At 35.4% G+C, this 15,253-nt stretch overlaps 1 protein-coding gene across 3 annotated transcripts in view; it reads right to left on the bottom strand.

The window, feature by feature from the left end:
• ANKRD17 (ankyrin repeat domain 17) overlaps positions 1 to 15,253 on the bottom strand; it is a 183,064-nt gene that overhangs the window by 40,471 nt on the left and 127,340 nt on the right. For all 3 annotated transcript variants that reach the window (XM_011968977.1, XM_011968979.1, XM_011968978.1), the window contains 7 exons: positions 9,573 to 9,684; positions 9,286 to 9,431; positions 6,094 to 6,236; positions 5,359 to 5,572; positions 4,637 to 4,812; positions 3,191 to 3,353; positions 447 to 542 (listed from right to left, as the gene is read on the bottom strand). In XM_011968977.1, the coding sequence (XP_011824367.1) occupies positions 447 to 542; positions 3,191 to 3,353; positions 4,637 to 4,812; positions 5,359 to 5,572; positions 6,094 to 6,236; positions 9,286 to 9,431; positions 9,573 to 9,684 (1,050 nt within the window). The remainder of the gene's footprint in view (positions 1 to 446; positions 543 to 3,190; positions 3,354 to 4,636; positions 4,813 to 5,358; positions 5,573 to 6,093; positions 6,237 to 9,285; positions 9,432 to 9,572; positions 9,685 to 15,253) is intronic.

The following is a 15,253-nucleotide window of genomic DNA, read 5'->3' as shown; positions in this document are numbered from 1 at the left end:
CCAAGTTTACGCCATTCTCCTGCCTCAACCTCCCGAGTAGCTGGATCTACAGGCGCCCGCCACCACGCCTGGGTAGTTTTTTGTATTTTTTTTTTAGCAGAGACGGGGTTTCACCATGTTAGCCAGGATGGTCTCGATCTCCTGACCTTGTGATCCGCCCATCTTGGCCTCCCGAAGTGCTGGGATTACAGGTTTGAGCCACCGCGCCTGGCCTCAAGTATTATTTTTAAAGATAAGATAATCCTACAGCAGAGGATGTTTTATTGATTCATTAGGTAAGTAAATAATTGGCGAGAATCTCTTAAATCGCACACTTCATTCCCAAATACTAGATACATAAAATGGCTATATATTACACTTTACTACTCAAACTAAAAATTTTTCTTAGAATGGAAGATACATTAACTGAATAGAGTCCCTTGCTCATACAGTGAACAACGTATTACCTTATCAGTGATGGTTGCTATGTATCTCATACATTCAGAATCTGATGGAAACTGATTGACTTCTTTGACTAAGTAGCGCACCACCTTCACATGACCCTAAAAAATAGATACCAATGTCAGATTGAAAACAGACTCTAACAATTCAGTTAATCTATGCCTGAACTAACTTTAACAGTTAAGATTAGTGCCACAAAGTGAAGACTACATTGTATATTTACACTATAAATGAAAAAGAGACAGGCTTTGGTTCCAGTGACTTAAATCCACGTTGATCATTCTCATCCTACCCTCCAAAAAAAAGTATATAATATGAGCTAAAATTCTAAACAACTCTGAATAAAAAAACCAATAATCCCAAAATCAATATGAAGAGTAGGGGATATGTCTGAAGGGTGGTGGTGCGGGGGAGGAATTCTTATTTTTTTCTTTGCTAACTCCCTAAACATGAGAGTCTAGTTTCAATTCTGAGGATTAAAAGAGCAAAAATAATAATTTTGTTTTTTCATTCCTTCAGATAAAAAACAAATGTATAATACTGTCCTGGGTAGTGTGAAAGAATATATACTTTCATGAAGAATAAGCTATGATTATTCACTACAACACAGGTCGGTATCTAAGTTCAAAATCTTTAGACTTGCCCTTTCCTACTTCTTAAGAGCCATTCCCACTTTCTCTAGCCCACACTGTTGCTTTCTGACACAACGTCTAAAGTTAGCCAATCAGGATAAACAGCTGTTAATCTTTAGTATATTTTTTCTATTGCCTCTATCTCTTCCTTTTAGACTGCATGTTTCTAAACTTTTCTCTAAATGAATAGCTCAAATACCACTTGCATCATTCCCTAAGGATCTCTCAAACACGTCTACAGTGTTTAAGTTATTAATATGGGACAACTCAAACAGTTGCCTAACTTTGGGTATGGATCTTACCTTTCCATATTGCACCCTACATAACATAGTATATGTTATATATACATATTCTATGTTGCACCCTATATAATATAGTACTCTAGCCCACAGTTGCACATGGTAGGTACTCAAGAAATAATGGAACAAATAATAAGAGTATAAAAGATAAGCCCTGCTTGGAAAGACATAAGCATGTGAGATACTAGAGTAATAACTAATAAAAATAATAACTCTAATAGAGTAATAACATAAAAATATGTATTTCTCCCAATGAATGATAAAGACTGTCAAACTTGTACAAACTCTAGAGACTTGAGATCTCAATGTGAACTCAAATAGGATGAAGAGTTTGGCAGAAGGAGAGACTTAAATTATAACTAATGAGTAACTTTGGAAAAATGAAGACAGACATGGTCATTCTACGAGATGAGAACAAAGGTGATGTGAGAGACAGGAACAAGGAAAAGACCAAGCAAGAAGATAATTCTCCACATTAGGGATTCTAATGGGAGACAAGACTCTACAAGTACTAAATTGTGGTGGCTTTGAATACCAAACTACGATTGGATTTCAAATGATTTCAGAGATTGGGGAGACACAGAAAGGTTCCTGAAGAGGTTCTCTAATATAGTAGAGTGGTTAGAAAGATTAACTTGATAATGATATGCTAGCTTGCTTGGAGAAGAGGCAGCTAGCCAGTGAGAAGGAATAAGTTTGATTGCTGAGAAACAAAAATATAGAGTCAAAAATACAGAGTCACTGGTAGTCCAGAATATCTAGGGAAGGGGCGGAATAAAGAACAGGAGTCAGAGAGAATAATAGGAGAAAAAGGAAGAGATAGCTTATCGCAATTTATTTATTAAAATTTTTCAACATTTTGGCATCTACAGGAAATTGTATCTACATATCTCCAAATGACAAAACTCAAAATTATAATCCCTGTATCAGTAATGTGATATTCCCAATAATAAATTAAAGCTGTATTTAAGAGATCAATGGATTATCAAACAAACAATAAAATCAAATTACTTATACACAGCTCTGTGCTATGTACAAAAAGAGAAAGTTTGTTTCACTTTCACAGAATTCATACTTTTACCTTTAAATATAATATACTTGAAATTCAGTAGTTTAAAATGCTGGTAGTGGCATTTTCGTTATTTAATTCATTTTTTTTCCCTAGTATTTAAAGTCAATAATCGAAATAAAAACAAATTTTATTTTTTTGAGACAGGGTCGTACTCTGTCACCCAGGCTGGAGTGCGGTGGTACAATCTCAGCTCCCTGCAACCTCTGCCTCTCAGGCTCAAGCCATCCTCCTATCTCAGCCTCCTGAGTAGCTAGGACTGTAAGTGCATGCCACCATGCTCAGCTAATTTTTATAAATTTTGCAGAGGCAGGGCTTCACTCATCTGCCCGCCTTGGCCTCCCAAAGTGCTGAGATTACAGGCATGAGCCACAGTGCCTGGCACAAACCGCCCCCCCGAAAAAAACCAATTTAAGTGATATTTTTTATCTGGAGGTACTTACTTATGTATCTTAATTGGATTTACACTTTGTGAAGATTAAGACTGCAACTAGATTTTGAAAACATTACTTAGAACAGCTTTTTAAAAGTTTACTTAGCTCTGATGTCCAATAAGGTTAAAATTAATGGTTTTTCTGCAAAACCTGTATACATCTACATTTAATGTTGCCATCAGAGTAATTATTTGCATATTATTGCTTTCATCACAGCTGCAAAAGCACAAAATGAGTCTTTAGTGATCATTAAGCCATGTACTTCCCAGTGTAAGTAAAAAAACATCCAGGTAAATGAGGATGAAAGACTTATACCTTTCTAAATGCTGCCATAAGAGGAGTTATCTTGCGGTTATCTGCTGCATCCACATCTGCACCTGCTTGCACCAGTAACTGAACCACATCGAGGTGTCCACCATTTGCTGCTAGCCACAATGGAGTGTTCCCCTTCTTGTTACGTACATCAATATGAGCTCCCCTGAAAACCAATGATACAGATAGCATTGTCTTTTTTTTTTTTTTTGATACAGGGTCTCGCTCAGTCACTCAGGCCGGAGTGCGGTGGTGAGATCATGGCTCTCTGCAGCCTCCACCTCCAGGGGTCATATGATCCTCCTACCTCAGCCTACAGAGTAGCTGGGACTACAGGCCCATGCCACCATGCTCAGCTAATTTTTAAATTTATTGTGGAGATGGAGTCTTCCTATGTTACCCAGGCTGGTCTCAAACTCCTGGGCTAAAGTAATCCTCCCGCCTCAACCTCTCAAAGTGCTGGCATTGTAGGCATTGTCACCACACCTAGCCTAGCATTGTCTTAAATAGAATGAAATGACACAGTAACAAAAATCAACTATTAACATGTGAAAATATCCTGTAAAGATAAAAATTGTTTTCAATATTCAAAGATTTAAATATGTCTTGCTCTCAGAATTATACTACACAAACTATATCCTATGAGGCAACTGTAACTGTTTCAGATTATTTGTATTCACATACAGCTTGACCATTCCTAATCTGAAATCCAACATTTGAAGTCTGAAATGCTGAGTGTCATAACAGGGCTCAAAAAGTTCCATATTTTGGAGTTTTTCCAATTAGGGATACCAATTTGTTTTTTGTAGTTATGTTAAGGATAACATGCAGGTTTAGCATTCAATCAGTGGGCATGATGTAGATGAGAAGACCCATGGTTAATAACAGTTAATAGCAGTTACTGCCCAATACTACTGCTTAGAGTACCATGCAAAGGTCTTTGAGACTGCACGAAAACAAGTTAAATAGACAAGCATCTTTAGAAAACTAGCAGGCAACTTCTACATGACTGAAAGTAGAAAGTACCCCGGATCCTGTCTGATTATCTTAAATAGTCCCATAACCACACCTAAAAGCCTTAATTGCTGTAAAGAACAAGAAAATGAATAATGAAGCCTTAGATCACTGCCAGACTTTTAAGACTTGTGTATGGGGGATGTAGTATGTCTGATAACAGATGGATGTTCAAATAGCTTGTTATTATAGATATTAAAAGTAATGTAGACAAGAATCAAAGAAAAACATTTCCAGGTTACACAGAAACAAATCAGACAATGTAGCACAGCTCTGGATGGCTGGAAAACAATGGGTAGGTTTGGGGAAAAAAGCACTTGTTTATAAAAGAAGAAATAATCACATTTGATTTTTTAAATAGTTTAACTGCCCAGAGAGAATGGTAATCACTAGTAACACTTGTGTTCATATATGAAGGGTATGGTAACAACATACCTGCCAATAAGAAGCTCACAGAATTTGTAATGCCCTTTATCTGCTGCTATGGTTAAAGCTGTATCTCTTGAGGAAGGAACTGGAGGGGCATTAACATCAGCACCTTTATCCAAGAGAACTCGGCCCACCTCCGCATATCCACCAGAGGCAGCTTCCATTAGTGGTGTGAGACCAGTCTAGGTTTAGTGTAAGATTAAAAGTAACGACACATAAGAGACTGGAAAGATCTAAAATTTTAAAGAATAATAATTTGAAGAAGGAATATGATACAGTTGTTATCAAGATTCACAACTAAATTTAATCACTGACCCTTATTAGCTCCTTCGAGTTACAGTCTGATCTATCAAAAGAAAATAATTCTACCTAATCTCAATGGTATTGTTAAAAAAAAAAAAAAAAAGAAAGAAAGAAAAAATATATTTAAGATGCAAGCACTTGGCATATAACTGGTACTCAATAAATGTTCCACTCCCTTCCTTTTCAAAATAGTCTCTCTTTTTCAGCTGATAACCCTACTGTCACTGTTGCCTATAAAAATTTATCACTCAGGTATTTTCAAGAGTTAATGTTTGACTGAGTTACACAGAATGATTTCTAATTAATTATATCCATAGGAGATAAATGTTACTAGAAAGCACTAAAATTATAATCAACATGTTGCTACTATACATCTTAAATATCAAAGCAATAAAGTCATGTGTAAATCTCAGACTTTTTCTTACCTTAGCTCTGTGTTCAACATTTGCTTTTCTATCAAGCAGAAGACTAACCACTTCAGTTCTTCCTTGGAAGCAGGCTAAGGTAAGCGCAGTGTTCCGATTGGTTTCTATCTGAGCATTTATGTCAGAGCCCATGTCTAACAGGAGCTTAACAGCAGCTGTATGCCCATTCATAGCTGCTAACATCAGAGGAGAGATGCCCAATTTGCTACCAGTTCTGGGGGTGCAGGTATGGGGAAAACAAATGGAAAAATATACATTTTAAATGACGTAGAAAAATTGGAGATGATACAGAATTCCAATCTAAGATTATTTTGCAGCATTGTTTAAAATATTCTCAACCCTAGTAATTCTCTGAGATACTACCAAGACTCCATTAGAAATGTTTTATTAGAATTTTTTTTTTTTTTATTTCACTCAACATAATGACTTGGGCTGGAAGGTGATTAATAAATTATTAGGATAAACTTTCAATCTTAAAGCATGTATTAGCTTGCTTAATAAAAGCTTCTGAGATGTTTACATTTAGTATCATAAGAAATAGTACTCACTATTTTTCATGCTCTATGTCCAGTTTTAATTACTTACATAAAGTTCATGTCAAAAATCTCTAATACTTTGAATGCCAAATTTGTAATAAAGGGATTTACTAAATTTGGCACTAAAAAATAGGTGTTCTACAAATATCTGTAACAGTCTTACTAAATAAGGGGCTTACAGAAAGAGAATACAACTTGCCTAGAGTTAATCTCAGCTCCTGCATTTAGTAATATTTTGATGATGTTCACATAGCCACCAGAAGCAGCCAGGCTTAGAGGTGTGTAATCGGAAACATTCCTGTGCTCTTTATTTGCTCCTCGAGCTAACAATAGCTCCACCACCTGAAAAGAAATAGAAAAAAATATGTTTTCTTATGGAGAGACAAATTATCAAAGTGTGTATTTTTAAATTTCTTTTTCCGGTATACTGTACAACAAAAGAAGGGGAAAGTTCTTCCTTCATGCTCTGCACAAAACCAGCCTGATAGCAGGTCTTAGAAGCCAACAAAGAAATGCCTACTCAAGTAAAATCCATGTAGAAATCTACTAAAATGGTATAGTGTGTTCATGAAAGGTCTGGACTGAAAATGTTGTGACATGCTTTGGAAATCAATATTTGTTATTTCACCACAAAGCGGTAAAACAGAGTAACATGGGACAATATTGTTTCATATTATACGTGTGAATGTATTTAACATATTTTTAAACGTTTCAATCAGTAAATATTTTAAAAACATGGAATAAAAGGTCCTATATTTTCACAACATTATGAAAATTTCCTAACACAACATTGAAAAACCTTATATACATTCACTACCTAGATTTCAGGTCCCACCTACTGGCAGAATTTCTGGGTGAATGGTTTTGTAAGAAATTGTCAGGCTATTCTTAAAGTGGTTGTACTATGTACAACCTTCAATAATGCATGAGTTCTAGTAGCATGAGTCTTGGCAACATTTGTTATTGCTAGTCTTCAATTTTAGCCATTCTAGTGGATGTGTAGTTGTATCCCACTGGATCTTAATTGCATTTCCTGAAACTAAAAATATTTAGCATTTATTTAAGTACTAATTGGCCACTCATAAATCATTGTCCACTATGCCATTTAATGCTTAAACAATCCTTTGACACAATATTCGTTTTCATTTTATAAACAAGATATAGAGAAGTCAAGACTGGCTCAAGATCATAGCTCTTATCCCTGCTCTTACTAGTAATATTATATCCTAAAATACTAACTGGCAAATAATGAATGTTAATGAACAGTGCATTATCTTGCATCTCAGCAAGTTTTAGATATCTCAGCCAGTTTTAGATATCACATTCTTTCCATCACTTTTTGCTTTCAGAGCAAGTAAGACTAGGTCGCCTATGGTGACAAGGTTACAAAAACAAGAAAAAATATGGCATTAGGCTATTTTATAAACAGTATAGTAGAAAACTCTAATCAAATTTCTCAAGTTTCCTCAATGCCATTATATTTTCTCAATTCTTTTAGAGAACTGTTCTGCTCCCAAAACATCCAATATACAACAAAAATGTATGATTTTATAGTAAAATGACTTTCCAACATTTTATTAATCACTTGAAAATACTTACCTGTTCTACTGACACCAAATTAAAGTAACAAAGTGTGTATAGGCAAAATTATTACCCTAACATACTTCTACAATTGTCATAACTTAATCTGTTACATTTTAACAAAAATACATAATTTATAAAAATTATAGTGTCCTATTGGCTTTAATATTACTTTTAAATAAAGAAAATCAACTAATTTCTTCTTGACTCAATATTGAAAAAATTTGTTCCTATATAAAGCAAGTATTTTTTCAAGCTAAATAATGATTGACAATTTCAGTCAAGGTAAAATTTTGCTTTCCGGGATTTATGGGGATTTTTACTTTTTCTGGAATAGTAGAAATAATTTATCAAATTAAGTAGTTTATTTTTCACTATCTTAATATTTGGCTTATAATACTTTTAACCTACCTATTGCCCCTACTATGAATTACAGAAGAAAAAAGTGACACAAGTAGAAGAAACAAAACAGTAGGCACAGGCCAGGCTCCTTGTCTCTTGTGTGGAGTATTCTAGTAATAAGTGTATCTAACTATCCATGCATATAATATCTATTCCAAATATAAGGGAACAAAAATTATGAAAAAAGAAATGCCTATATTATCACTGTTAATAGATTTCAGTTTTTTTTAATTTATAAAATGAAGGATCACCAAGCCCTATCTTCCAGCACTTATGTGCTATGACTGGAGGGAACTGAGGGAAAAAGCTAGTTTGAGATGCTCAAATGGGAATTAACAGTTCCCCAGTTTGCTTGTCAGAATACCTTTACATATAATATTTCAAGAAGGATACTGACATAAAGGGTGAAATAGTCACGATGGTGAAGGGATTGGAAAAGGTATTCTTGGGCTAACAACCGAAACAGGACTTGTTTCACACAAATAGGTGACTTCAGGAAAAAAAAAAATCTAAAGATAGAAAAGGGTATAAACCTCTTTCTATTTGTTTAAAGAACAAAACTATGAACTGTGGGGAAACAAAAAAGGCATACTTCAGGCTTGATAAATAGGAAAACCTTAGAAAAGAAAAAGAAAAAAAAGATTTTAAAGCTGAGTAAGACACTGATCTGAATGACATAAGGTGCTTTCTAAATCTAAGATTCAATAATTCCTTGATAGAGAAGGGAATCTATGGAGACAACACATCTGGTTTATATCCCCTGTACAAAGGACTGAATTTGGAAAAAAAAAAAAATGGGTGATCTAGCTGATTATAAAATGTCACAAGATACATAAGTGAGTGCAAAGCTATATTTTCTAGGGCCTAGCTAATCTCTGTCAGTTGTTCTAGTTTCCTTAAAAAACCAAAAGGTCATATAATCTTACCATCTTATCTGAGAACCTTTCCTCCAGAGTTGAGAAATGGTGGGGAAAAATCAAAGCAAGACAAGAGTTCTCAAAACACATAAAAATTGAATATTCTTAATTCCCTACTAATCTTACAGACAGCAACAGAGACTGGGATTAAGTACCTTCTATGCCACGTACTATAGGGCCAGCAAAGATGAGTGAATATAGACCCTGTACATTAGGAACTTACTGATTTGACTTGCAAAAATCTTTCTCCTACCCTAAATGCATGGCAGTACTACTTTTAGAAGAGCAGGATTCTAAACAATGTGTGATTTTTCTGGCAAGACAGCTTATGCTAACAAAGATACTCATCTTTTTGTTAGTAAATAATAGTTTCAGCTATTGTGATAAATCTAAACATCAAAGCATTGTTCTGATAGAAAAAATAATATAAGTGAAAGTACACATTTGCTAAACAGACAGAGGAAAACAATTACACTAAGGGGAAACATTACCTCCTGTCTTCCCCCAGAACAAGCCAAGGAGAGTGGTGTGTCCTTGGTTCTTTCTGACTGAGCTTCAATGTCTGCACCATTGTCCAGCAATATTTCCACAACACCAACATGACCAGCTGTGGCAGCCAAAATGAGTGGAGTAAAACCTGGAGAAAAATAATGGTCTTCTCACTACATGCTAAGGCAAAAGAACAAAATATCTAACCTTCAAAACAGGACTAAGAAATAATGTTCCTAATAAATATTTTGACCATTATTCCAAAAAATAAAACAAAAGTAGGCCCTACCTTTCTTGTCTCGGTGCTCTATACTAGCTCCTCTCTCTAGCAGTGTCTGTACCAGTTCCTCGTGGCCACCAGCACAGGCAAGTGTTAGCGCCGTGTCATGATTACTCTCGGTCTATAAGAAATTATTTTTTGGTTAGTTTATTAAATAACTTAATATGTTAATATCAAATACATAATATGCAAACATACCGAATACACACAAATACATACGTACCACTCTATAATATCAAGCATTTGAAAAGCAAGGTTTAAGGACGGGCGCAGTGGCTCATGCCTGTAATCCCAGCACTTTGAGAGGGCCTAGGCGGGCAGATCACGAGGTCAAGAGATCGAGACCACCCTGGCCAACAGGGTGAAACTCCATCTCGACTAAAAATATAAAAATTAGCCGGGCATAGTGGCACGTGCCTGTAGTCTCAGCTTCTTGGGAGGCTGAGGCAGAAGAATCGCTTGAACCTGGGAGGCAGAGGTTGCAGTGAACCAAGATCACGCCACTGCACTCCAGCCTGGGTGACAGAGCGAGACTCCATCTCAAACAAAAAAAAAACACAAAAAAAGAAAAGAAAAGCAAGGTTTACTTGTTTCCATATTAGTAGCCAACTTGTGAGTTTTTTAAAAAAGGCTACAAGCATCAAGGAAAATAAAGTATGACTTTCAATCATGCGATTGAAAGAAATACTGCGGATTAACTTTTGCTTTCAGCCATTAATGGAGAAACATAGATCAGATTTATTTTCCTATTTCAAATAACTAAAAAAGAAAAAAAAAAAAACACTTTGAAACAATGATGTTTAGACAGGCAGTGCTGAACAGTGATCCCTGAAGACAGAAATGATTAACCCAACTTACTGCCCGGGGAGTTTCCAGGCTATAGTGCAGGGAGCAAGTATCCAAACAGAGCCTGGCAATCTCCCCAACTTGAGAAGACAGAATTTGGAGAGGTCAAGGTGGCTAGAATTCATGGAGCAGATTATTGAAGATGAGAGTACTGCGGAGACGGTACTCTGGAGATGTGCAGAGGATTCCCCTCAAACCTTCAGCTGAGTTTTGATCAGTCCATGTGCATGAGGAAATTATCCGAGGCCAGGGAAGGACCACCAGAGAGAGTCAGGCTGAATAATACCCAGGGCTCACATGGGGCCAGGAATAGTTTGGTTCCCACCAGCCAGAGTAGAAAGACCTCAAAACACACAGGATGTCAAGTAGAATCCTCAGTAGTAGGGTCAAATTAGCAGTTGTGGACCCACCTAACAAACTGAAAAGTAGGCCTTGAAATTAAAAAAAAAATTGTTTCCAAGTAACTTAGCTGTGTTTGAGAACAAAGCCCCAAAATACTTAAAGGAACAAAACATCCAAAATATACTGTGTATTTTGAAAAACAAAGACTATTATAATGAGACATGACACTATCTACATATGGTTTGCTTCTGCCTTCTGCTAATGATAATGGCCAACACTAGATTTACCAGTGTTCATATTCTGTTATAGTTTCAATGCTAACCTAGCGAACTATCTAATTTCTCATACTTTTATTTTTTATTTTATTTTATATTTTTGAGATGAAGTCTCGCTCTGTCACCCAGGCTGGAGTGCAGTGATGTGATCTTGGCTGTCTGCAATCTCTGCCTCCTGGATTCACTCAATTCTCCCTGCCTCAGCCTCCTGAGTAGCTGGGTTTACATGCATCCGCCACCATGCCCAGCTGGATACCTTTAGTACTCTACAAGCAACACGTGACTATTAGCATTTGAAATATGGTTAGTGTAACAGAGGAACTGAATTTTAAATTGTATTTAACTTTAATTTAAACTTGATAACTGATATTCAATTTGGTTATTGGAAAACTTACGATGTCTCAATTTGAGTAAATGAATCTACTTTTCAACTGTACATTTAATCAAATCTAGATATAAATTGAGTATTTCCAATGAAATACAAATTTAGATATACTTTAAGTAGGGCGACAAATCTTTGACTGAAGGGGTTTCTGGGATGAGGGACTTTTGGTGCTAAAACAGGAAAGTCCCAGGAAAACCAAAATGATTTGATCACTCCAGCTATAAGTGTAACATGTTCACCAAGTTTTGAAGACTTTTAGTATGAAATAAAAATGTAAATTATCTCAGCAATTGTGGTGTATTGATTACATGACATGTTAAAACAATATTTGGATATATTAAGTAAAATAAAATATATTTTAAAATTCATCCCATTTGTTTCTTTTCACATTTTTTAATGAGACTACTCGATAATTTAAAATTACAAACGTGTCTCATCTTATATTTCAACTGGACAGTGTTGCTCTGAGCATTTCCCTCACTTTCACATACATATCTCTATTGTAATACTTATCACCAATCTGCCTTATATATTTATCACCCACAGAGACTATAAATTCCTGGGAGGTAAGGAACATGTCTTATCCATGTTTGTATTTTCTACCTATAAGTGATGCACTACTTAGGAAATAATAGATGATAGTTAAGCAAAATGAATGGCAAAAGCTGTAAAAGGTCATAGATTCAAAAACTGTTACTAATAAACATAATAAACAAGGGACTACATATGTAGCATTGATTGCACTTACACATTGTATCTGTAGAATGTACATAATAATTATAAAAAGGAAAAGCATATTCTCCCAGAATGTAAATAACTCTAAAGACCAAATTTCATTATAAGAAATGAAAAACAAAAGACAAAAGGCAAAATCAGTAAGAGTTAAGAAAAAAGAAAAAGCCTACTAGTCAGTGATGAAGAGGGAGACCGCAAAAGCTGCTCTGCAGAAGAGGCTGGCAGAGAGCAGAGCTACTGACTGCAGAGATCAGGGATGGCCACAAGGGAGAGATGCACCAACTACAACAATGGAGAAGGACATGAAACTTAAATGAGTGACAGCTCTGACTGTGTTATAGTATTTGATATTCATCTCAGGTTTATAGGAAAAATTATCTGATTTCAGAGAAAAGGAGATAAAGGCTCTGATAAATAACTTTCCGATGGCCACATAAGCTAACAACTGGTAGAGATGTGCTTTAAAAAACCCAAGATCTTGATAACAAAATCCTGCTCTCCCTACTATATCACAGAGGGGCCCTAAGGCAAAGCAGATTGTGGTAAATATAATGTTAAGTGTATGTGTCTTATGTCCACTCTATGTTGGTGCATATGCAATCAGCAGAAAAATCAATTTTATGATGAAGTTTATAAGGTTTCTAAAATTCTTCCAGGGTTTAAAGAGTAATTTAGGAAAGCTCAAATAGAAAATGAAGAGATGTACATAAAATTTGCAAAAGATAAGCACGGAAAATTTCAGTGGATCAGTAAAATGTTTTTTCCAATATTATAAAACACAAATTCAACTGACATTTATTAAGCACCTTTTATATTCAAAGCACTCATACTAAGTACTCTAGGGTTGACAAAGATAATACAGGACTCAAAGGAGCTTACTGATTACTATACATGGAAAATTCAGGTTCAAACTAGGAGACAAGCGTAATAATGTATTATGAGATTTCACGAAACAAATATTTAAAGCTAAGAGAGCAGCTTTAAATTCTTTGTGGAAATGAAGTTAAAAGTGGGCAACTCCATTGTATTTCTACACTAAGGAGAAACTAAACCAACTAACATGACATTCTTTTAAGATAATAATGAAAGAATTTAAAAAGTCTGAAGTGAGGCTTCCATCCTCCTAAAAACACCTACACAATCCCAAAATGGTAAGAAATAACACTCTGTTTCTCAACACATCAATAAAAAAATGAACTGAAATAGAAATTTGGGTTAATATTAATAATGACAAAGAAAAAAACAGGTGTTTCAAATACTGCTGATCAACGGAAATAATTATAATGCAGTTGACGATTTTGTAGAAAGCAAGGTATCACTTAAAGAAAGAATCCTTAAACTCAAATTATATTGCACACAGTTACATTAGTCAAGAAGTTATATTCTTTGTCACATATCTAAGAGAAAGTCCCAAACCTGAAAAGGGAGATGGATGTCCAGAGCTTTAAGAGCTCATTCAGGTTTATATTCTAAAGAAAATTTCAGTGAGCTCATGATGCTATAATGTATACACCATTCTATACCATTAATAGAGGTTGTTATGATGAATTCTGGCTTATAAAAAATGATAAAAATATATTTAATGTAAAAATATTCTGTAAGTTATCAACATGACTATTCAATTTTATAATGGTGGTACAGAATGAAAACAAGAAATAGTAACACAGATGGCAATACTGAAGGAAAAACAACTTTTAATGAGCTGAAATTTAGGCGAAAAAGCACTTAACTGTGTGAAGTGTCTTTGAAAAAGGAAGTATGCTGAGTACAATGGCTCATGCCTGTAATCCCAACACTTTTGGAGGCTGAAGCAGGAGGATCACTTGAGGCCAGAAGTTTGAGACCAGCCTGGGCAACATGGCAAGATCCCATCTCTACAAAAATTAACCAGAAGTGGTGTGCAATGCCTGTACTCCTAGCTACTCATGAGTTTGGGGCAGGAGGATAGTTTGAGCCCAGGAGTTCATGGCTGCAGCAAGCTGTGAGGTGCCACTGCACTCCAACCTGGGTGTCAGAGTAAGACCCTGTCTCAAAAAAAAAAAATTAATTAATTAATTAAAAAAAAAAAGGAAATATGCCTATTAATGACTTTTTTTTTTTGAGACGGAGTCTCGCTCTGTCGCCAAGGTTAGAGCGCAATGGCTCACTCGGTTCACTGCAAGCTCTGCCTCCCAGGTTCACGTCATTCTTCTGCCTCAGCCTCCCGAGTAGCTGGGACTACAGGCGCCTGACCCCATGCCCGGCTAATTTTTTTTTTGTATTTTCAGTAGAGACGAGGGTTCACCGTGTTAGCCAGGATGGTCTTGAACTCCTGATCTCATGATCCAACCACCTCAGCCTCCCAAAGTGCTGGGATTACAGGCGTGAGTGAGCCACCGCGCCCTATTAATTACTCTTAACATAATTAAATTAACTTGAAAACTACTAGGACTTAAAGAGCTGAACTTTTTTTAGACTTCCACAACCTTCAAAATCATTACCTCATTCTCTAACCCAGTCAGGTTATATGTAAGCTTAAAAAGTAGGATAGCACTTCAAGGTATTGGATAAATGAGAATAATCAGTAAAATAAATAACCTATTAAAACCAGTCCATATGAACAAGTAGAATGCATGTATTTTAAAGCAGAATGCTTTAATGGTAGCATATTATACATATCACTGTTAATTCATTTTTGCTGGCCTCTTTAATTTCTCATGTTAAATCACTGTGATTAAACTGTTCTTTATATTGCAAAACCAATTAGAGAAAAATATTCAAACGATACTTACACCATTAAAAGTAAAACATAATTTTACATACTTTACAATTTCAGTCTTGATATGTCACAAGTTAAATATGATGTCTACCCTTCTTTAAAATAACGAATACATGTTAATTATTAAAAAGTGAAAGAAAGCAAAATTCTATAAAGAGCTATTTGTGTTTTTCAGTTTTGAGATGTATTAGAATAAGTTACTCCAAGTTCACCAAAAGACTTCAGAGGCTTGAGAAGAAAAACAACAAGCAGTTTAGGAATATATGGAGGACATGTGACAAAAAAGAGGTTGGAACAAGTTTTTATAGCCCAAGAACAAAACAACTGGTTCTTTCTCATTGGTAATGGC

This window comes from Mandrillus leucophaeus, unplaced genomic scaffold, assembly GCF_000951045.1.
Source record: "Mandrillus leucophaeus isolate KB7577 unplaced genomic scaffold, Mleu.le_1.0 Scaffold868, whole genome shotgun sequence".
NCBI classification, from domain to species: Eukaryota; Metazoa; Chordata; class Mammalia; order Primates; family Cercopithecidae; genus Mandrillus; species Mandrillus leucophaeus.
The sequence above is the reverse complement of the archived record's forward strand: the minus strand, read 5'-3'. Positions and strand labels throughout refer to the sequence as shown.